Source organism: Natator depressus, chromosome 2 (assembly GCF_965152275.1).
Source record: "Natator depressus isolate rNatDep1 chromosome 2, rNatDep2.hap1, whole genome shotgun sequence".
NCBI lineage: Eukaryota > Metazoa > Chordata > Testudines > Cheloniidae > Natator > Natator depressus.
Window position 1 is genome coordinate 57958766 of NC_134235.1, and position 23054 is coordinate 57981819.

Consider the following 23054-nt stretch of genomic DNA (forward strand, 5'->3'; position numbering starts at 1 on the left):
GGAGCAGTGGAGTAATTTGTAACTGGAAGACGAATTCAGGAGATGCTGTCATTTTGGACCAAATTTTAAAATGTGCATGTACTAGACTTCTTTGGCAGGTAAGACCTCTAGTTGCAGGTGGGATACTGGGAAGAGTTTAGGTTACAGATGCTCAGCCACGACAGCCTAAACCAGTAGAGTTGGCCACTCCTCAGACATAGTGTCCTATGACAGTCGGAATGAGGTGAGTATTTTTATCCAACAGCTTTCTGGAAACATAGCTCAGCTTCAAGAAAACAAAACAATCCCCAGTAAGGGAGGGATGGTTGGTGACTGGTTCTTCAAACCCACACAGGAGTTTTTCCTGTGGTCACAAATTCATCACAGCATCAGCTCAGAACAAGCATGCTCATCAGTCTGAATCCCTTCTTTATGCAGTTTGGATCTTTGAAAAGACCATGAATAGGGAATCAGCCAGACAATGGGTTTCCCTTTCAAGGCAGAGCTTTGAAAGACTGAGTTCCTTACTACTGGGGGGAATTCTGCACTACAGTGTGTATGCAGAATTCATGTCCCCTGCAGATTTCTTTGCTTCCCTGCAGAAAGATGATTTCTGATGGGGAAGCAAAGGGAAGCTGCAAAAACAGTCATGCGTCCCTTCCCAGAAGCGTGGGCCCATTGTTTCAGGTGCCCAGAGCAGCCGGTGGATAGGTAAATCACCACAGGCATGGGGACACCCCAGTCAGTGGGCTCCTACCCTGCACCGGGCTCAGCTGCTAGTCCTGGTTGGGCTGAGGGTGAGGGAGGATAAACTTTCTCTTCCACTGCAAGGAATGGCTGGGGCCAGGTAAGACCCACCCCAGAAATCTCCCCTGGCTGCAGGAAGCTCTGGTGCGGGGGGCTCAGCTGGGAGGGTCTGAGTATGGGGAGGTCCAGATACGCACGGGCTGGGTGGATAGGGGAGCAGCTCCCTGTACAGTGACCCCTTTGCTCCTTCCTATCCTGCACCCCATTGCTCCTCAGCTGTGGGGGGTGGGAAGGGGTCACTGTACAGGGAGCTGCTCCCCCATCTACCTAGCCCATGTGTATCTGGCCCCTCCTCTAGACCCCGACCGCCCCAGGTGAGCTTCCCACACCCAAACCCCCATGCCACTGAGCCTTACCCCTCTGCATCCGAACCCCTGCCGAGCCCCTCTCCCCTGCATCCGCACCTCCCACCCCTGCACCACTGAGCCCCCTGCACCTGGACCCCCAGACCACCAAGCCCCACTTCTCCAGCATCCGGCCCACCCCTCACTGAGCCTTCCACATCCAGACCCCCTCAATTACAATGTTTCTTTACATGGAAAAAATAATGTATCTTTAGTTTTTAACATTATTTAGCAGTTGGAAAGGAGAACAACTAGCACCATGCAATCAACCAGGTCTCCACAGACTGCTCATGGCCCATGGACCACAGGTTGGGAACTGCAGAAATAGGTCATACATACCAAGGTCAGATACATACACATTGTGGTTACAAGCTCTAAGAAATAAGGCTTCTTTTGAAAATAAACCTTTAAGACTAAAATGTCAAAGTAGCCTCAATTCAGCTTCTAATTTTGGGCTTCAGAGTTCATGGGTACCGGTGATTGTATGTGCTTATGTTTTGTTAAACTGGTTTACTGATTTGTGCATATAAATACAACATATCAGTGCAAATCAAGCAGTTTACACAATAATTAGAGCTGGCCAGGATACTGTCTTTCCATGACACACACAATATGTGAACTTTTGCAAAAAAAAAACTTTTCACCCTCAATTGTGACAAAAGATCAAAAATTCAAAATTTTTGGTGGGAGGCAGAAACTGAAAAAAAAATTGTGTTTCAGGAGAGCTGAAGTGGAATTTTTTCAGCTTGCTCCCTGGGCTGCCCAGGGAGTCAAAGAGCACAGAGAGCCAGCTGTCTGTGGAGCGCAGCAGCCTGGAGACCCTGGGAGTCCCTAGTTCCACAGCAGTGTGGGCAGGTGGGCTGGCAGGAAACCAGACAGGTTTCTTGCAGAAACCTGTGGAGTTCCCATGGAATGTTTCGATTTTGATGAATGGGATTTTCCAATGGAAAAATGCTGAGTCAGAACATTTCTGTCTAGCTCTATATATAACTGCATGACTTATTCAGACAAATTAAATACATACATAAATAAATACCATTTGTGTGTTGCAATCAGTGTCTTGGCACCCAAACTTGGAAGGTGCTTTGGAAAATAGGACCCTTCCTTTCTCCTGGTTATCTCCTTAGCTTGAATCACTGTGGTGTCGCTTGAAATCTGGAAAGATAATACATTAAATAAACATCTGAGATTGTCAGGATGTTAACCTGTCAGCTAGTCATGAAATACTTCAAGACTAATTATTGGTTCTTGTAGTGTAGTGGTAATTCCACTTATAGTCCTGGCTCAAATCAGGAAGTTCAGAGCCTTGTCTACTTTTAACTTTTTTTGAACCTCCAAATATTTTGCGTTTTGTTTGAGTTTTGAGCAGTGGTTCACATCAGTTCTTGTTTTACCCCAAGAGCCTGCTGAAACAAAGATTTCACAAAAAATAATAAAGTTTTCAGCTTTCTAGTATGATACAGTTAAGGCAAGTTTGAGCTGATAGCAGAAAGGCAGGAAAGCAACAGATCTGCTACCAGTCACAGCTATTTAATTATATACTCAAACTCTAGCTTGTATCTAAAACTGTACCGTGTCTTTTTGGGGCACAGGAAATAGATTTCTGATAAAAACTTCTAAATAAACCATGAAGTGTGAAGATAGGAGCTGAGTTTGTGAAAGTCAATACCTGGGATCCCTAAGCAAATAAGTATTTAAGCTGTACTATGTAATACTATATTGTCTGCAAAAATGCACCTCGTACAGCAAGGCAGAGGTATTCAGAAAAAACAAATCATTATATGTAAAAAATAAACCTTGCAAGATTAAACCATTAAGCTGCAATCATGCCCCTTATGCCACAGAAAGTGTCGTGACAGGCACAGTAACTGTGTATACATGGGGATTGCAATCCGAGTGTCTCTGTGTAAGTGCAGGTGTCTGGGACAGCATTATCCCTCACACTACACTTATATCACAGATCTGGAGGCAGGCTGCAGAGGAAACTTGTTAGGAGCCTCTCCTCAACTTGCAGCAGTCTGAGGGCCTGAATACTGTTGTGCTCCAAAGATCTCTGTCATATATAGCCCAGAGTCATTGCACCCTATATTCCTAATGGTTGTGGATTTCATAGATGTTGGCTTTGGAAGGATTAGGTTTTTATTGGTAAATGTCAATTTCACCCCAGTCCTCCCCCCCCCCCCCCTCCAATGAAAAAACTCTTTTTGTCGATAATAATAAAAAATTACAGATCGTCAAAGCAAGAAAAAAGCTACTTGAGAACTTACTAGAGTCAAAATCCAGTGATTTACACTTTTAAATTAGGCTTGTTACAAATGGATTAGCAGATGAATAGTAAAAGCAGGTATGATTTGTTGATTTAAGGATATTTCCTTTGTATATTTTGACATGCAGTGTCGACATTTTGTGTTTTAATGGTTTATAAAGCTTTCACTTTTTGAATATCAATGTCTACTGTCATTAAATAATGTCTGACCTCCCCTCCCAATAATTCCCCACAACTGTGAAAATTTAAAAAGATAAAAATTTGAAAAACGCTTAAAACTCATACTTTTGTGCACCTGTGAAAATTGAAATAAATAAAAATCTCAAATAATGCTTAAAATAAAGGTCAATATTAACCATCAAAATTACATATAAAAATTGATTTCTGCCAAGCCTACATATACCTCATGAAAGATAACCAATAGAGTACATCAAGCTGAGTGACACCAACTGCCATACGATAGACATCCTTAGTGATAGTAATAAGCCATCAGCAATATTTTAGGCAGACCCCATTTCGGTAATAAACTCTTTATGAAAAAAGTAAATTTGTTGATGTAGCTTTCATTTGCCCTTCTACCCCACCTTCCACTCCCTTGTACTCTGCTCATGCCACCCTTTGCACTCCGTGTTTACTTACCACACTGGGCCTCCATGCCACATAGAGGGACAGACCTTCTGCCCCTGACTGCCTGAACTACACTAGTTCTCCTGCCACTGGGTCCACTGTGGGAAGGGGAGGAGACTCCTCTTAGTGTCTTGGCCAAAAAGCCAATAATCTATAAGCTGTGTTATATATCAGCAAAATGAAATAAGTTTCTGTTGACTTAAAAAATTCACTTCAGCTCTCAGTATTGCAGAGCCAGATGAAATTTACAGATCCAATACAGAAAATCATAGGAAGCAATAAATCAATGTCTTTCTATGCTGCTTCCTCTGTTCCTCCACTTATTAAATGAATTAAGCAATATGGAAACAGAGTGCAAAGCCCAGAAAGTGCAATAGAAATACAGATGTAAATATAATCTGCTCCATTAAAAAGCTGGTCACCATCGTAAATGGGCTGTATACTGAGATCAGGAAATAACAGTTGTATCTCATTTACTGTCGTGAGGTAACTACTGATAAATGAGATACTCTTAATGGCGATCCCAAGTATTCATTAGAATTTGTAAATGATTTCACTTTGGTCATGACAAGCCCCTTTTGTGTTTGTATTTCATGAACATTAATGCAGTCAAGTGCTAGTACTAGAAAGAATGCTAATAGGAAGCAAATTTCAAAGTAGCATGCATGAGAATTTGCGAAAACTAAATTTCAGATTTGCACATGGGAGTATTCATGGAGAGGTTCTTACCGCCTGATCCAAGAAACAAGGCTATGTGACTTATCTCACCAATCACAACTAACCAACACAGTTCAAATAATGACTATCAAATATTGGAAGAGTATGCTTCACAATCAGCCCAAAGATTTAAACAAAATATACACATGAAATTAATTAAGTCTTTCCAAATAAATCTGTCTAGCAAAAAAATTAAATCATTATATCTTATACTTTCTCATTAATAAGGAAGAGCGGGGTAAGCATCTATTCCTTTTATCCTCTGTGATAGCTCTTCCAAGAGGTGTCTAATTTAAATTGATATGACAAAGGCTTTTTATGATAGACTCTTTTTTTTAAACTTTGTTTCTCTATACTCACTGTTTATAATCCTATTTCCACCTTTGTTTTCATTCAGTGATTTCTGGTACTCATGTCTGAAAGCTAGTCCCATTTTGTAATTTCTTCATATCACACACCATGCCCTCATCTTACATTACACACATGTTGTTGACACACTTGCAGCACCTCATAATGCAAAATAACATATTGTTGCATTGACTGATGACCTTCTCTTGGCAATTGATGAAGACCAGCTGTTCATGTTGATATTATTAGATCTCCCAGCTGCTTTCATTCCAGTCAGTGATGAAGTGTTGACATGACTGCAGTCTGTCAGTGTGGACAGGGCCACTCTTCAGTGGCTTTGTGCCTTTGTTGCTGAGAGCTCCCAAAGGATAGTGTTGAGCCCATGATCTTCTACCTGGAGGGTTCTAACAGGCTATCACAATGTTCTACTCTGGTTTTCCTTCCTAAAGCAGTTATAACTAGATGTGGGTCGAAGCAGTTTTCAATAAGCTGGTGACACCCAGCTTTATAACTATATCTTGCCCAATGCAGAATGTGGCCAAGTGTCTTTCCCAGTGTCTGGGTGAGAATGAGACATGGATGACTGAGACTGTTTGGATAAGACTGAGGTGATTATGGTGGTTGGGGGAGCAACTGGATGAGTTGAAGGAGGCTGTATCAGCCCCCACTCCAATCGAAGGTATTTGGCCATCAATTTTAACCACAGTTGACATTTTGATGAGTTCTACATTTAAATAATCCAACAGCAGCATTGACTTGGACTGCTTTTTCTGTCTCCATCTGGCTGAGAGGCTGTGACCTTTCCTTTCGGATGTGGGCTGTGCTATTGCAGTCTGCTTCTCGATCATCTCTAGAATGGGCTGCAACAGTGGACTCTAGTGGGACTACACCTTAAATCCATTTGGACACTGAAGCTGTTGCACTGTGGGATAGCTTGCTTGTTCAGTGTCATCTCCTGCAACGAGCACGTGATGCCAGTGCTCTGGGCTCTGCTGGCTGCCTGTTGGCTTCAGGGTGGAATCTGAGGTGTTGGTTCTGACATTTAAGATCTAAATGGCCTATCAGAGATTGTCTCTCTCTCTGTGCCATTCTGCTGCAGCCGAGATTGGCTGGCGCTTCTGTGGCAGATGAGAAATGTTGCTGCTGGCACAATGCTCCCCGTGTGTGTCTCAGTTCTGGCATTCACCCCCCTCACCTAAAACAATCTGTTGACCTTCAGGGCACACAGCAAAGTCCTTTGTTTGAGAGAGGTTTTAGGGAGGGCTCAGGCAGTTGAGGCTTTTTTGGGAACGGGCAGGGTTGGGAGATTAAGATTTCCATGGTATACTGGGGTTCTGATCTAGGACTGGGGCTCATATGTACTACTGCAGTACAAAATAGAAATAATCATTATGGTTTCTGACTGGTGGGTAGTACCTGGAAGGAGATGTGCTCTTTCAGTTTTGTAATGATTTTTGCATTGCAGTTTTCAGTTAAAGTCACTGATGCCTAGAGACCAGGATGAGCATGCTTTTATGTTACTCACATCCAAATAAATAACTAGAGTCCATGCAACCTTTTTAATACTAAAAATCACTAAATAACCACAGGAGAGATGAAAGGGGTTCTCTGCACGTACTTGTTTAACATGCTGTTCTAATGTCATCTATTTTTCCTCTCCTCAGTCCTACACTCACTATGGCACACAGAAATCTGACAGGTAGCTGTAATGTCAACTGTGGATGCAAAATTCATGAGTACGAGCCCGTCTGTGGATCAGATGGAATAACATACTTCAATCCATGTTTGGCTGGCTGCATCAATGGTGGAAATCATAGCATAGGGGTGAGTGTATAACAAACCCATCCAAAATGATGTAAATCTATACTGTGGGGCCAAAGATCAGCAGATCTCGGCTGGAGTGGATGGGTACAGAAAGGATGAGTGTACCAGCTCCAAGGTACGCTTCTTCCTAGCTTCAGAGAATCTTATCCACAAGTGCCCTGTGTGCATGAATTTCTCCATGTTTCAAGATGGCAGGAACACCAGCTGTCCATGAGATCATCCCAGCCTTTGGCAGTGTGGGAATTTTGAGCGTAAGTTAACACTAACTATATCGACATTAACTTACACCGAGTGAACCACCTCCAACCAAAGGGATGATTTGGAAATGACGATGGGACCATGGCACTTACAGGAATTGTACTCCACTATAGCAGGGTGGCAGGGAGGGTGGGTGGCTTTGGAATTCATTCGGTATAATACACAGAAAACAATGGAAGACCAAACATTTTTTATAAAATATTGTCTTCTATAAAGTATTGTCTATTAAAACGGAATAAAGACAAAAGATAGGAAATAGTGTGAAACAATGTTGCCTTGCTTTCAGCATCTAGAAACCACATTCATTACATGTCACACTCTTGCCTTACACACTTGTGCCCAGTCAGTGAAACATGAGAACTTTCAGTCCCAGGACAATAATTTGATATTTTGTTTTGACAGAACAGTTCTAAATTTGAAGGTCCATATAATCATTGTAGTGCAGATAAAATTGAAAGCTTCCTTTTACAAGATATTGGGGGGCTGGGAACAATTTTGTGGTAACCAATTGCTATAGGCAGGATTCACAATAGCCACTACATGTGTAGTTAACTTTAAGTACATTCTTAAGACCCATTGGTTTCAGTAGGTCTTAACTATATGGTTAAGTGCTTTGCTGAATAGAGTTCATTGTTCTGACCTTTGCTGCTTTTCACATATTATTAAAATAGACCTATTAATTCACTTAATCATGAGGAACTTTGAGAATGCTTACCTCTCACCATGAATTTCAAATGGGTTAAGCAAGCTATTAACTTTAATAAATGATACTAAGAAAATGTTCGTTATCTGTATCATAATGCATACACACAAGGGGGCCAAATTAAGGTTATACAGGCATCCTTAATTCTGGCATTTCCTAACTTTTGATTGCTTTATTTTGCAACCTTAACAATATTCTTTTAACATAGGTGTGTGTGGGTGTGTGTAAAATTCCCTCTGTTTTTGAAAAAAGTTATTCCATCCTTCCATAGTGACACCCACATGGATCATCAGCAGAGCTGAAAACTTTAGATTCATCAAAAAGACCTCTGTCACTCAGAGATGACTCGTGCCTCCTGATACTAGGGGGGCACAATGTAAAGGGGAGAGGCATGTGACTGCCCCACATATCGCCTCTGGGAGGAACCTTCCAGCCCCATCCTGAGTCAGAGCAGCCAATCCCACCAGCTCCTGGAGGGTTAGGGCCACAGGAGTGGGACACATGTGACTCTGAGCCGGCTGGGGTTGGTCCCAGCCAGGAAGACTCACAGCACCAGTGTATCCCCAGAGGTGCCTTTGCAGGCACCTCAGCATGGGAGGGGTATGGACAATATCCCTACCTCCAGCTGAGCAGAGGGACCCTACTTCTAGCGCCTTCCCCAGCGACCCCCCCCCTCCACCCTGCATCTGGCCCGGGGCCGCCACACTCTTCTTGCCAGAATTACCTGCTGGGGGGCACTGGGTCCTCCTCCCATTGTGCCTCCCCCCAGTACATTTTCGGCTTGCTCAGCCTGGGCGGGGAGCAGAGTGGGTGGTATGGAGTTACTTTGCACGCCAGCTGATCGTGGCCACTCATCTGTGCAGCACAGCAGTTGCCTGAGAGAGAGCCCAGCTGGGGGTGGCAGCAGCCTATCCCCTCAGCTCCCCGCCCAGGCCTGGCTACCCAGGCCGAGGTACAAAGGCCGAGCTAGCCAGGGCGTCCCCATCCTCTGCACAGTCCAGGCTCTGGAAGGGAATGTGTTCCAGTGGGGAGACTTCTGCCCATTCCCCCACAAACTTGACCTCGTCTGCTCCATCTCCTCCAATCTGTCTCTGACCTTTCACTTTCCTGCTGCTGGCTCCTTGTCCCAGCCCCATTCTCCTTGCCACATAATACACTTTTCCTCTCCTCAGGCTATTCATCTCATCCCGGTCTCCTTGCCCAGCCAGTCTTATTTCCCCTCTCCCTCCTCTGCTTCACCCTGTGCTCGCTCCCCGTCCTAATCTCCCTCCTCAGTCTTCCTCCTCCCTGTCTCTTTGCTGCAATCTACCCCTCCCTGGCTCCTTGTCCAAGTCTTTTTTCACATACACTCCCTGTACTCCCCAGCTTCTTGTCAGATCTGGTTCCACCCTCCCATGCCCCCCCTGGTTCCTAGTCCCAGTCTCCAACCTCCTCCCGCTCAGCATTCAGTTTCAATATCCTTTTTCATTTCCCTGACCAGCTCCCACTCCCAGACTCTCTGCTTTCATTTCCAGCGCCTGGCCCCAGCCCGAAGTAGCCAGAGCAGCCATGCCAGGGAAAGCCCAGCTTTACCTCTGTAGTCCTGGGCTGGAGACTGCTCAGTTGCTCTATGGGGAAGGCATGTGTGTAATCTGGTCAAGGAAGCTGTGAGGGGATGCAGTATGCTCAATGAAGATGTACTCTTCGGAGATTTTTCAGCTGTGATTTTGAATTGCAAACTGCGATTTTTCAAAGCCTTATCACTTGGTGAGACGAGGGCAGATTTTTACAGGGAGGCCAGAAGACACACCCCTCACACAAAGGCCACATCCCTGCCAAATTTCAAATCCCGTCTTCAAAAGCATGGGGGCATTAGAACTGTTCAGAGAAAAGATCACAGGAAAGTTTAATATGGGCAACACATATTTTTCCCTAGCCTCATTCTCAGAAACGGCTGAACCATTTTGGCTGAGAGGTGCCAAAAAATCCAGCCTGAAACAGACAGTATGGAAAGTTTCAGTACAAAGGGTTAAAGTTTGGTAATGTTATAAGTGACTGATGGGAAGTGTCAAGCAATAATAGGAGCATTATCTCCAACCCTGCCTAAAACTAGGATAATCTCTTATGCACAGAATTCCTTTTTAAGTGGTAGTTTTTCACTACAGAGGTTAAAACATCTATGTGGTAAATATTGCACCTTGTCTTGGTTGAAGGGGCAAAAATTGCAATATTTTATGTTTCTCCTCTTTGCTTTTCTTAGGTAAGAAATTATACTGAATGTGCCTGTGTCCAAAGCCGCCAAGTTATCACTCCACCCACTGTGGGACAGCGTGGTCAGCTCAGGGTGGTTATTGTCAAAACATACCTGAATGAGAATGGCTATGCTGTTTCCGGGAAGTGTGATCGGACCTGCAGTACACTTATCCCATTCCTTATATTTCTGTTCATAGTTACCCTTATAACAGCATGTGCCCAGCCATCGGCAATCATAGTGACACTCAGGTAAGAATCTAGCTGTATACCTATCTAGATACATATATTATACGTATCGTTAGTGTTTGTATCACGTAAGAGAGACTGTTGGCCAGATCCACAGCAGGTGTAAAGCAGTGCAGCTCTATTGAAGTCAATGGAACTATGTCTATTTACACTTGTTAAGAATTTGATCCCTTATTTATACCCATAACTAGGGCCCTACCAAATTCACAATCCATTTTGGACAATTTCATGATCATAGGACTTGTAAAATATTCAGTGTCACGGTTTCAGAGGCTTACATCTGAAATGTTATGTGTTGTAACTTTGGGGGTCCTGACCCAAAATGGGGTGGTGGGAGGTCGCAAAGCTATTGTAGGGAGGGCATGGGATTGCCACCCTTACTTCTGCGCTGCTGCTGGCCGAGTGCCAGCTCTAAACCAGCGCCGCCGCTAGCAGCAGCACAGAAGTGAGGTCACTGGGTATGGGGGGGTTGTTACTTGTGGTGGGGAGGGGCAGAGCCGGCCTCACCCGTGGCAACCGCCCAGGGCCCCGGGCTCAGAGTGTGCTGTGGGCCGTTCCCCCTGCCAGCCACCCAAAGTCCCTTTAATGCCTGAGCTGGGGAAAGGCAGGACTGAGACGCTCCAACCAAGGACTCCTACCAGGGTCTAGCTGATAGTCCCCATGGGGCTGGGGAGGGATGGGACTTCCTCCAGGCTGCTCCCGGTCTGACCCAGCCTGGGAGCAGCCCGTGCAGCGGAAGAGAAAGTCCTGTTCCTTCCTAGCCTGGCCGGGACTAGCAGCTGGAGCCTGGCACATGGTTGGAGCCCCTGGCTAGGGCACTCCCATCTCTGCTCTTCCCCACGGGAGGTGGCTATAATAGGCTAGGGGAGGTTAAGCATCCCCTAACCCAGCCTGTGGGCCCACCCTCGCTCCTCCTATCCCCTGAAGCCAGCAGGGGCTGAGCTCAGGCCGGCGGCCTGGAACTCGGGGCTTGGCCAGCTGGTGGCTCGGGCCAGCCAGCGGCTTGGGGCAGGTCAGGCCAGTACTCGGGCTGGCCGGTGGCCTGGAGTTTCAGCCCAGGACTCGGAGCACCCAGTGGGGCTGGGGCAGGCCTTCCGGCAGCCCTGAGCTCAGGGCGGCGGGGGCGGGTGGGCTGGCTCTCAGGGCAGTTTGGCTGCGGCTCCTCTGGCTGTAGTGGGTGGGTAGGGGGGCCTTGGGGCTCTGGTGGGTGAGGGGGATGGAAGGGGTGGAGGTAGGGGCAGGGCCTCAGGTGGAAGGGGTGGGGCTGGGGGGGGGCTAGTCTCCCCAAAACAGTGGTTCATATACCATTCATGCCCCTGCCCTACAATAGCTAGATATCATGGCGGAGGGTGGGGGTAAGGATCAGTTTTTATGGTCTGTGGTGCATTTTTTGTGGCTGTGAATTGGATAGGGTGCTACCCATAAAATGATGATGTATATACTTTGTGAGACAAGAAATGTCCAGCAGACACAGCGCAAAGAGAAAAGTGTAAAAAAACCCGAAACCTCAAACCGAAACTGGTTAGATTTTCAGGTCTGGAACAGGAAAAACTCTTAATATTTGGCTCATCTAGATGTCAGCCCAGAATGGATATTGTTCAAAATATCAAGAGGGGCTTGCACTCATCTATTTGTCTATTAATTTCTTGAAACTTTTAACTCAGCTCTGTATTATACCTTTTCCTGGGTCTTCCTTCCACACCCCCAAGAGCTTTGAATGGTATCAAGTAATTATTGTCTTGATTAAAAGAATGTATATTTAAAATTAAAAAGCGAAGCCTACTTCTCACTGTGGGATGCAGGTCACTTGCTAGGATCATCTGGCTATATCTCACTTAATCAGTTCCCTGCCATTTCAGGGGACTCAGGCATCGGTGCATCTCATCTCTGCATGTGGTACGCATAGTTTAGTGTCCCGAGGGCTGTAATTGTTTGGTCTAATTCTGGTTGTTGGGTTTAGTATGGGGTTGGCTGGGTGACACTTAGGGGCCTGTGGTATACAGGAAGTCAGACTCCATAGATGATCTGGTGGTCCCTTCTGGCCTTAAACTCTATGAAAAACCATGATATGGCCTTATATTAACACAATTGAACAGACATAGAGTTGCTAGACCAATATTTCAGTTTTAGAAACAGTGAAGAGGGAGAAGTTGAAGGAACTCAATTTTTTTTAGCATGTTTTGCAAAGTGCATGCCGACTTTCAACAGATACTAGGGACAGAAAGAATTAGGAATTTATGTTAAATTCAGTGAGGGTTAATGTAGTGTCAGGTATGGTGCTATATTATCAGTATGTGTTAACAGAATAATTTTAATTTCAGTCACTAGGAGTAAGTATTTAGAAACTGTTCAAAGTTACAGTCCAGCTAAATTTACACACGTACATGTGGGCTTCCATCAGACATCGTCAATGGGGTGAAGAACGTGGGAAAATAAAAGGAAGCTGCCCTATGACCGTATTCCTCTTCTTCTCTCATCCCAAACATGAAATGTTAGAAACCAAAGCCTAAATTAAGTCTCTCATATTTACAGTTTAATCTCAGGCTTCTCATTGATAAGGCCCTCTGTTAAGCACCCAAAGGTTTACTTTCCTAACTGTACAAGCTTTTTGGGTCTTCAGAGTTTAGAAGCTTGCCAGAAGAAGCTGTCTTGTCAGATGTCTAGATGGACCAGAACTAATGGTAGAATGGAATCTCTAGCAGTATTTTCTTGGGTTCTCATAGGAACTTAGATGTGCGGACATGAAATCAATTAAAATAATAATTTAAAAAAGTTAATCAAAGCAGTCTTTTTCAGACATCAGAACGTTTTGCTGTAGTGTCAGAATACCAAGATGAACTTCGGAGCTTTTTTATTTCACTCAAACCAGTTTTCCCCACCCCTATTGTGACTATAGTTCCTCTACATGGACTTAAATGGAGGCACAACTTACCACCATGCTGGCAAGACGACTCAGTAACTTGAGAACCCCTGATCTATTGCCCTATTGAGTCAGTATAAGGAGGTCTGGTAGCATTGCCCATCATTAAGATTACATCACTTATTACCCACTGTTCCCATTACTCCATCCTCACTGAGCATGCTCCACCCCCTTACAGCTGTTATGTGTGACTGGACTTCTCCGTACACCATCTGCACAGACTGACTGAATGTGCTCCCCTCAGCACAGTCCTATGGGGCAAAGCCAGACTTTCCATATAAAGACTGCTCATAGTTCCTCTGGGCCAAGGTGGGCTGGTCATTGGCACTAAGAGAAGGGATCCTGTCTCTTCTATGCACTCAGTGACAACCTCCCCACACTCCCTGGTACTCATACAGCACGGAGAAAGAAGCTGTTTGACTCAAATGCAGAGGGAACAAGAGTTGGAACAGGAGAGTTGGATGGGGAGAGTAAATTTGGACAAGGAGAGTTGGGAGGGGAGACTGAGAGTAGGTGCTGATGGGCGGAGAGGGAAACTGAGACTGTGAGTTGGGGGAGGCAAAGACTTGGTTTGGTAGATGGTGGAGGAGAAAGGTGGGCTGTCTGGGTAAAGAGACTAGGATTGGGAGCTGGGAAGGGAAATGAGGGGAGACTGGCAATCAGTGGGTGGAGGTGGAAACTGAGATTGAAGGAGGAGTTGGAGAAGAGACTGCGACTGGCTGGGTAAGTAGACAGGAACTGGGAAGGTGTGGGACATGGAGAAGGAGATGGGGAAAGGGGAGGGAAGGGAGACCTGATGGGGAGCCAGGGATGGGGGAAGAACTGAGGCTGGATGGGCAAAGGGGCTGAAATTCTGAGCCAGTTGGGGAACAGAGGTGTGGGGGGGGGCGCAGTGACTGGAGGCGAGGGGGAGATACACAGATTGAGGGATGAGGGAAATGGGGGCTGATTGGTCAAGGAACTTGGAATAAGGAGCTGGGGGTGTGGTGGGGACTGGGAATAGCCGGGCAAACATAGTGAGGAGAAGGAGCTGAGGTTGAATGGGGGATAGCTGGGCAAGGACACTGCGGCCAAGCAGCTGTGGGTTTGGGATGGGGAATGGTTGGGAAAGGAGCATCGGCGCAGGACATGGGGAAAGATTGGGGCTGGTTATTTAGAAGGGTGAGACTAGGACTTGCTGGGCAAGGAGCCTGGGACTTGGGTGAGAAGCAGGAGGTGGAGACTGGGAATGGCTAGGTGAGAAGAATGGATCTAGTATAGGGAACTGGGGTGGGGCAGAGACACGACTGTGACAGGAGAGTAAAGGTCAATCTTGGGCAGAAGAATCTGTGCCCTCTAAATCACATTTCTCTCCAGAGCCAGGAATGGAACCCAGGATTCTTGAGTCACATCATTCCTCTGCTATGAGCAAATAGTTGTGAAACCCACCGGCAATGTGTTCTAGCCTCCTCTTGTGCTGGGCCACATAGGAGGACAACCTACTACTGCTATCAGTTACTCCAGGAGCTCAAGTGGCAGAGTCTATGTGGTGGATTTAGCAGTTATGATCCTCCTGAAGAGACGTATGGTACCACATGATGGAATTTCTGTATTTTCAGCTTGCTTTTTAAAAACCTAGGAAAGCACATGCCTGCTCTCTCTCTCACACACGCAGCATGTTAAAAGAACATTATTAAGTTGCAAAGTTAAGCACTTAAAAATTAGCAAATGCCAGAATTAAAGTTGTCTGTATAAGCTTAATTCAGCACCCTTGCGTGTGTGTTGCAACACAGACTTTAATTACACGATCACATGCTACTTCTGCCACAGGCTTGAGTACACTCTGCCTGGAGGTGTGAGTGTACATGGACTGGAACTGGGCTCCACAGTTACAGAGCGACCTCCGGCCCCCCCACCCAATCCAGTTTCTTCCTTCTCGAGTGATCAGGAAGTTTACGGAGACATGCAGCCAGAACGTCACGAAAAGATTCTGGAGGAGCTGGAAGAGGGGCTGGGCTGGCGCATAGGGAAGTGAATGAGCCAGGCGATTGCAGGAAGAGGAAAGGATGGTTAAGGCAATTGAATGCATCCTTGGAAATGGGAGTGTCTCCCTGGCTCTGCCACATCGTTCCTGGCTGATGCTAGTATTGCCGAGCTCACAGGATCAAAGTCAGCACCCTGGCCTGCAGCAGATCAAAATTGATGTGTTGGACCCCCCGCCCCCAATTCATGTGTTTTCTTAAAAGAATGATTATACTGTGTTTTCATCTTTCATATGATTTTTGCCCTCACCTGCCCATCCCCCCAGTGTGTGTACGACAGTTAATGTTGCCCATTCTCCCAAGTTTATTGGGTAAGGTGATTTTGGCTTCTGCTGCAGGAGCTAGCACATCTGCCCAGTAATGAGTTCTGCTCCCATCCAGCCATCCACATCCCATGAGTTCATGCCCTGCGCCCCCAACCTCTCAATTCTGATCCCCCCTTCAGTGCACCCTCCCCCCGTCCACTTCTGCTTCTCCTGGGGTTCTTCACCCACCTCTCCCAGGTCTGGGGGTGGTGGTAAGGGTCCCTCGTCTTCGTCGATGCTGGGAGTCAGTTGCAAGGGCTCGTCCTCCCCTTTTGCTCCTTCCCAGGCTGGGTGTTGCAGGGAGGGGGAAGGCAAAGATGCATCATCCTGTTCCTGTTGCTCATAGGAGCGAACCCGCCCAGAGCTTCTGGGCTCTTCAGCTCCCTGCTCCTCTCCTGTGAGAATAGGTTGCTGTGGGGTGTTGGAGCGGGAGAGAGAGCTCTGCCTAGTCTGTCCTAGGTTATTCTGTCCTAGGAAGTGGGGTGGGCAGCCAATCAGAAGGCTCAGATGCACTAAAGGGCTGGAGCAGCTTTTGTCATCACCAGACGGGCTCCAGCCCCAGCCAAAAACTTGACACGTGTGAACAAATGATTGGCGTTGGCAACACTGAAGTCACTTATGCCAAACTTCTTAGAGATTGCCACTAAAGGCCAAAATCACAAAGGAACTTAGGCACCTAGCTCCCACTGTTGGATTTAGGCACCACTGACAGTCGCAAAATCCCTGCTCACCTGCTGCCTAACTCTGGAGGCGACTAAATTCCTTAAGTGTTTAAATTTTCACTGTTAAAATTCTCTAGGACCTAAGTTTCTGCCACTGGGAATGTGTACGGCTGCCTCAGGCAGGCCCCAGGGCCTGGCCCATGCCTAAGACCCAGCGGGACTCTCAAACTAGGCATGGACCCCACTATTTTGCCTGCAGAATGAAATCCAATAGGTGTGCTTTGAGCACAGCTAACTCCATGCAATGTGTTGCAGGGGGCAGTGGCCTCCCTTACAACTGTTAGCCCAGTGCTAGTGCACTCCCCTTTCTGCCTGATTAGGAGAAGGGATTTGAACAGGGGGGTCTCCCACCTGTCAGGTGAGTACCCTCACCCATAGGCTGTGGGATAGTCTGATGGGGTGCTCTCTGTGTTCCCCGTGGAAACTGTGCCGAGGTGCATAATTAACTATGCCTTGGGCTAGAGAGAGAGAATGACTCTATGGTCCCCTGGGGAGGACACGTACCGGAGAGGTGGAGACGGCTGTTCAAGGCGTTTTACCTCATCAGGGTGAGAGCGGAATAGACCCTGGGTCAGCCACATCCCAGAAAAGTGCCTTAACCACCGGGATAAAGCTCATTACGGAGGGTGCCTCCTTCCCCCCCACTCCACCTTTGGGTGGAGTTAGGTGTGTGCTGCTGCCTTTCTTACAAGAAATGGTGTAAACCGGAGGTGCCTAACTCCAGGATCGGGTTCATGGCTGTGAATCTCAAGCAGAGATAGGTGCAGGGGTGCCAGAACGGGGGGCAGGGGGCCATGGCCCTCCCATTTTTGATAGTGGATGGGCCTGGCCCTCTCCTCTTCCCTCAGGGTGTCTCCCCCCCACCTCACCGAGTCAGGCCGAAACCTGTGAGTAACCCAGGCCCCTCCTCCTGCCCTGGGTATGGGGGGGGAACCTAAGAGTAGTCCCTGGCTTATGTCCCCACCCCCAAGGGCCCCTGCCCACGGCAGAGGGAGGGCCCATGGCTCCCTGCAGCTGGCCAGAGCTGGGTCAGGGGTAAGAGCTGCACGGGCAACTGAGGGGAGCCACGGACCCTCCACCTGCCCTGGGCAGGGGCTACGGGCTGGGGGCTGCTCTCACCTCCCCTGGCAGGTGGAGGGTCCCTCGCTCCCACGTCCCACTCTCGCTTCCAGCTTGGCTGGGGGTTGGGCTTGGGGGGGAAGAGGAGGGGCAGGGGCGTGGCCAAGGGGGGATTCTGGCCCTCCCCCACTTTTGGGAAGGCTCTGCTGCCCTTGCATAGGTCCCTCTTTCCAGCCTGGAATTAGGCACTTAAAGCCCTTTGAGGGGCAGGGCTCAGGACCCCTTTGCTTGGTATCTCTTAACCAGCTCCACACTTGGCAGAGTGGCTTTTGTGAATACCATTCTTGGGCGCTCTCTCGCTCACCCTGTCATTGTACGGGTAGCGTGAGTGTCTACTCAGGGTTATGAAGTGCACTGAGAGGTCAGCTGCCTAAGAGTTACAATGCTCTGCATTACAACACCTCAATGCCCTTAGTTAATAGAGGCCTAATTGTGTGTTCTGCATTTTTTGACTCCCTGATTTGAGACCCTGGGGTCTGATCTGCAGAAATGCTGAGCACTCAGATCTGCCGCTGAAATCAGTGGGAGCTGTGCTTTGACCATATGACGTGCAATAAGCACTCTGAAAAATCAGGCCCGAGGAGTATGGGCCTCAAAAATAGTGGCTACTTTTCACCTTTGATGGCTCGGCTCCCCATTTGTAAAATGGGGCTAATACCTGCTCATCTCATTGCGATGAATGCCATAGAAAGGCCATGAGGAAATGAACAATTCGGTTTTCAGAGCAGGGTTTGAATAGTGTGCAGTAAATATGCTATGGGGGGGTGGGGCACACATTGACTAACAAAGAGAAAACAGAACATTGCAGAGCTCTCTTTAAGGGAGCACTATGGATCCTGTGCAAAGAAGGACGCTTGGGGCCTGTGGAATAAAAAGAGTATGTGACTGTAACCCTCTCAAGAGAATGTCAGGGTTAGATTTCCCTGCACTTTGTCCGTCTGGGGATTGACGGTCTGCTCAGGCAGTCAAAGGGGGCAGCTCTGGTGGCAGCAGCTGAGTTTAGTGTGTGCTGAAAGGACTCAGTGGCAGCGGGCCTCACGTTAGCTGTGCATGTTCATTTGTAGATACTAAATTTAACAAGTTTCAGAGTAACAGCTGTGTTAGTCTGTATTCGCAAAAAGAAAAGGAGTACTTGTGGCACCTTAGAGACAAATAAATTTAACAAAACTCCAGTTTTAAAACTGTCCCTGGTCTGGGACGGTAAAAGAGTTATGTAATTAAAGACTGTGTCATAATGCATATGCACAAAACAGCCCAATTAAGATTAGAAAGGGTAACTTAATTCTGGCATTTCCTAAATTTTTGGAGCTTGTCTTCGCAACCTTAGTGTTCTTTTGAGAGAGAGAGTGTGTGCGTGTGTGCACGCACACACACACACAAAATATGTAGTAAACGTATGGCTAAAATGGGCTGTTATTTAACCTAAGTGTCAGACTATGTGAAGACTTGGCTAATTGTCCTAATTTATAGTATTTCAAAATATTTAAACAGTCTAGAGGGAAATTTTGTGGTTTACTGTAATTATATATAAATGGTGCCACAGATACATTGCTGCTTTGTATTCCGATATTTTAAAGACCTGATCCTGTTCCCACTGAAGCCAAAGGAAAAGCTCCCATTGACTTCAGGGGTGTTGGATTAGGGCCTTGGTAAAGCTGTCGTATGCTTCTACTGATATGTTTCCTGACCTAGCTTAGATGTGCACTCACTGAGAGAAGTTCCATTGATTAGATTATCTGGGAAGTATTGCCAGAAACCATGAGCTACTGTATAATTGTGTTACAGACCTTTCTAACAGCTATGGGCTAAATTCTGCAGTCCTTACTCAAGCAAGACTCCCGTTCAAGTTTATGAGATTTTTTGCTTGGCTAAGGCCAGCACAGTTTGGCTCTTTGTTACTAACACTAGGTTTTATCCTCATTACCAAATAAACTGAGGAAATTTTAGCGGGGGTTTATTACAGCTGGAGAAGACCAGGACAGTACAGCCAAAACAGTCTAAAAAGATTATTTGTTGAGACTGTGTCTTCAGAAGATATTCTCTTTTCCTGCTAGGTCTGTGGAAGATGGTGAGCGGCCTTTTGCACTAGGAATGCAATTTGTTTTATTACGAACTCTTGGTAAGTCCTATAACAAATGTAAGCACTGATAGCTCCCTGAACAACACCATTTGCAAAATCCTCACAAAATTCTCCAGAAACAAATATTCTATAAAACAGGGAAATTCCACCAGTGAATAGCAGTAGGAGCTGAAAATCACCATTGAACCTAGCAACTTTTTTTTTACACTACATTGGTTTATACAAACCACATTGTACTGAATTGGCCAACCAGCACCATGGAGACAAAGACACCTACGTTGACAGAAAATAAGCACCTGGATTTTGCACCATTCTTTAGCAGTAGTTTTCTACCAGCAGTTTTAAGCTCCCATTCCTTCAACACTTCCCTAAAGTAGCAGTTGCAACAGATTATAGCGGATATCTTTTTAATTGGGAATTTCCATTGGAATTTCAACAGCTCCCTTTGTTCAGCAGCCTTTTCTTTTGTTACTTTGTTGCTAGCCTTTCCTAGATAATTTTATTCGCTAAATGGTGCAGGGGGTTGAAACCTTTTTTTACATGAAAAGTAACCTTTTTTTCTATGCAAAAATTTTCACAGAAATGTCAGTTAATTTTTGAATGGTAAACATGTTTTGAAAAATGATTTTTCATTGAAAATCTGGAAGAATTCCATACACGGAAAATTGGGGGGAAAAGCAAAACTTTTTGTTTATTTTGAATCCCCCCTCCTTCCCTACCAAAGAAAATACCATTTTCTAGCCTGTTCTACCAAATAATTTTCAGTATCAGCTCTTGGAGAATTCTCACTGGGACCCAGGGTGAATGGCTTCATTTTCTGCTCCCTCTGCTGCTGCTTCCTTTGCGGGACATTATTCAAAATGTTTCAGGCAAAAACAGGCATTAATATTGGTTACTGCTGCACCAGTTCCATATTCCTTATTTGTCTGTTGCATTCTTTACACATGATGACTCCGTATTTACCACTAGAGCTGAGTAGAAAATAGTTTTCCCCTCCCACAAGACTTTTAGAGGTTTTGAAAACTTTACCATCCTGAATCAGGTCAAACTGTTAAAATCTTGTACATTTTCACAAACCAAAAATCTCCCCCAAAATTTGGATCAGGTCAATGAAAATGTTGTATTTAGATTTTGACTTACTCACATTTTATTTCTGATAGATTAACTTACATTTCAAAACAAAAAGTCATTTCAAACTGAAAAATGAAACTTTTTGTTTTGAAACTATCAAGCCAGGTTGTTTTGACAATTTCAAAACATTTGTGAAATGGGAAATTTGTTGAAAGTGACCCTTTATTTAATACAGGATGTTTTGGTTTTGATGAATCAGCTTTTCCCAATGAAAAACATACTGTCAAAAACATTCCTGGACACTTCTATTTACCACATTAAGAACCACAACTCCATTTTCTGCATTGGCCATAGGGTTGCCAATTTTGGTTGGATGTATGCTAGGAGATTTCATCACATGACATAAGCTTTAATTAAAGATTAATCTTTAAGTCCTGGAGACCAGGCCAATCCTGGAGGGTTGGCAACCCTAATTAGCCACCCCAGCGGTGGAAGCCTGTGATTTCATCTGTTCTTCCATCCTGAACAGCTGTCTATGAATATCGAACAAGGCAGCTCACCCTATAGACCCAGTCCAGATTTTAATATTTTTCCTAAATGGAATTTGTCATGAGATTTTTTTTAAACTGGTATTTTTGTTTTCTTCAGATGCTAGATTACCCTTCCAGAAACCAGTTCTCTGCTTTCTAAGACAAGACATGTTTGTATTTTAGTGACTAATTCCTAATTAGTCTTCTTCAAAGCAGAAAGCAAGCTTGTTAGGTTATTATTTACACAAAGATATTCCTATCAAGCTTCTGAAGTAGTCAGATCTTGCCTATCCAAAGCACTTTAGGTGTTCAAATACTGCAAAAATGTGAATAGTGCCAGTAATGAGTATTTATAATGAAGAATGAGAGGAGAAGGCTGGTTCGTTCCCTCTAATAACTAACCAGGAAATTTTGTTTGAAGAGGATTGTTATGACTTGTTACAAAATGTGAATCACGTTTCTAGGACAAAGAATGAGTACTTAAACTGGTAGCAGCCTGGTGAAATTGAAGCCTGTTTGCATGGAAGAGAATCTCTCTTCAAAGGGACAATTCGAAAATAATAATTCTGTTCTCTGTCATTTTTCATAAGGGCAGCTACTTGTGTTTCATGCTTTAATATTTTGCTCAGTTCTACTGGGTAATTCCTGTAAGGACTTACTGCTTTCACATCGTTCACATGTTTCCTAAAAAATGCTATTTGCATGGTTAGGGGTCAAATGTAATTTTGGGAAGATCAGTGGGCCAATCTTCCAGTTGTTACAATTTAGAGAATCTAGGGGAGCAGAAGTCATACCAACATTTCCTGGCCATGCCTCTGCTAGGCTGTGGCATGGCATACCCTTGTTTGCATGCAGGAACTAAAAAGCTTCTATAAGACATCATTCACACTATTGATGTGAATGTTACGTGTCAGGTTCTCAAATAAAAACATTTAGGAGCCCAAGCAGAATAGAAGGTCATAAATAGTTTCTCCCCCTAGGAGGCAAAGAGCCTCACACATTTGTGAAGAAATTGCTAGCAGGAAAGTATTCAGACTAATACAATTATTATTTTTTATTGGGTGAGTGCCATTGTGTTTCAGATGAATAAAATGAAACATGGTCCCTCTCTCAAAGGCTGAAGGGCCTGATCCAGTATCCATCAAAGTCAGTGGAGCCATTGACTTCGATAGGAGCTGGATTGAGGTGTCACTGTCTAACAAAAGAAACTTATGGTAGACAACTATTAAGTGCAGGAGCGCTGGCTAACCATGTGATGGAGATGCTGTGGTGAAGATGGTAACATCTGCATAGTGAAAATATATTTTTTAAAATATTGGGCTCCATATTGTATCACTAGAAGTGGGACGTGGAGGCTAACTGATGGGCCTTGTGGGGAAAAAAATTATTCCATCATGATATTCAGTGGCCATGACTGAAGAGCCATGTAAAAGTAGAGTATAGCTGCACTGCAACGTCCCTGTCCCCGTCCCCCCCCCCAGTGGCAGCAAGTCTCAAAGCTCAGGTCAACTAACCCGGGCTCATGGGGCAACAGGGTTAAAATAGCAGTGTAGACATTCCCATTCAGATTGGAGTCTGGGCTCCGAGGTACAAGCCCCCTCACCGGGTTTCCAAGCCAGAGCAGGGATGTCTACACTGCTATTTTTAGCCCTATAATATGAATCTCATGAGCCCAAGTAAGTTGACCCAGTGACTCCGAGATTCACGGGCACATGTTTTTTGTTTTTTTTTGCAGCGTAGATGCACCTTTACTGGTATTGGCCATTGTCCTTCCTTACTGTCCCCTTGCCACCCCTTTGTCATGTCTAAAAATACTCCCTGATCCTGCAGACAAATAGGGCACATTTAGCTTTACACGTGTGAGTAGTCTTATTGAACTCAGTAGGACTACTCACACAGGTGAGGATCAATCAGGCCTCAGGCTCTGATTCTGCA

The 23054-nt window shown here is 45.5% G+C and overlaps 1 protein-coding gene across 2 annotated transcripts in view; it reads left to right on the plus strand.

The window, feature by feature from the left end:
• The window catches only part of SLCO5A1 (solute carrier organic anion transporter family member 5A1), a 121956-nt gene that overhangs the window by 94247 nt on the left and 4655 nt on the right, over window positions 1-23054 (plus strand). For both annotated transcript variants that reach the window (XM_074944262.1, XM_074944263.1), the window contains exons 7-9: window positions 6753-6912; window positions 10113-10354; window positions 19493-19557. In XM_074944262.1, the coding sequence (XP_074800363.1) occupies window positions 6753-6912; window positions 10113-10354; window positions 19493-19557 (467 nt within the window). The remainder of the gene's footprint in view (window positions 1-6752; window positions 6913-10112; window positions 10355-19492; window positions 19558-23054) is intronic.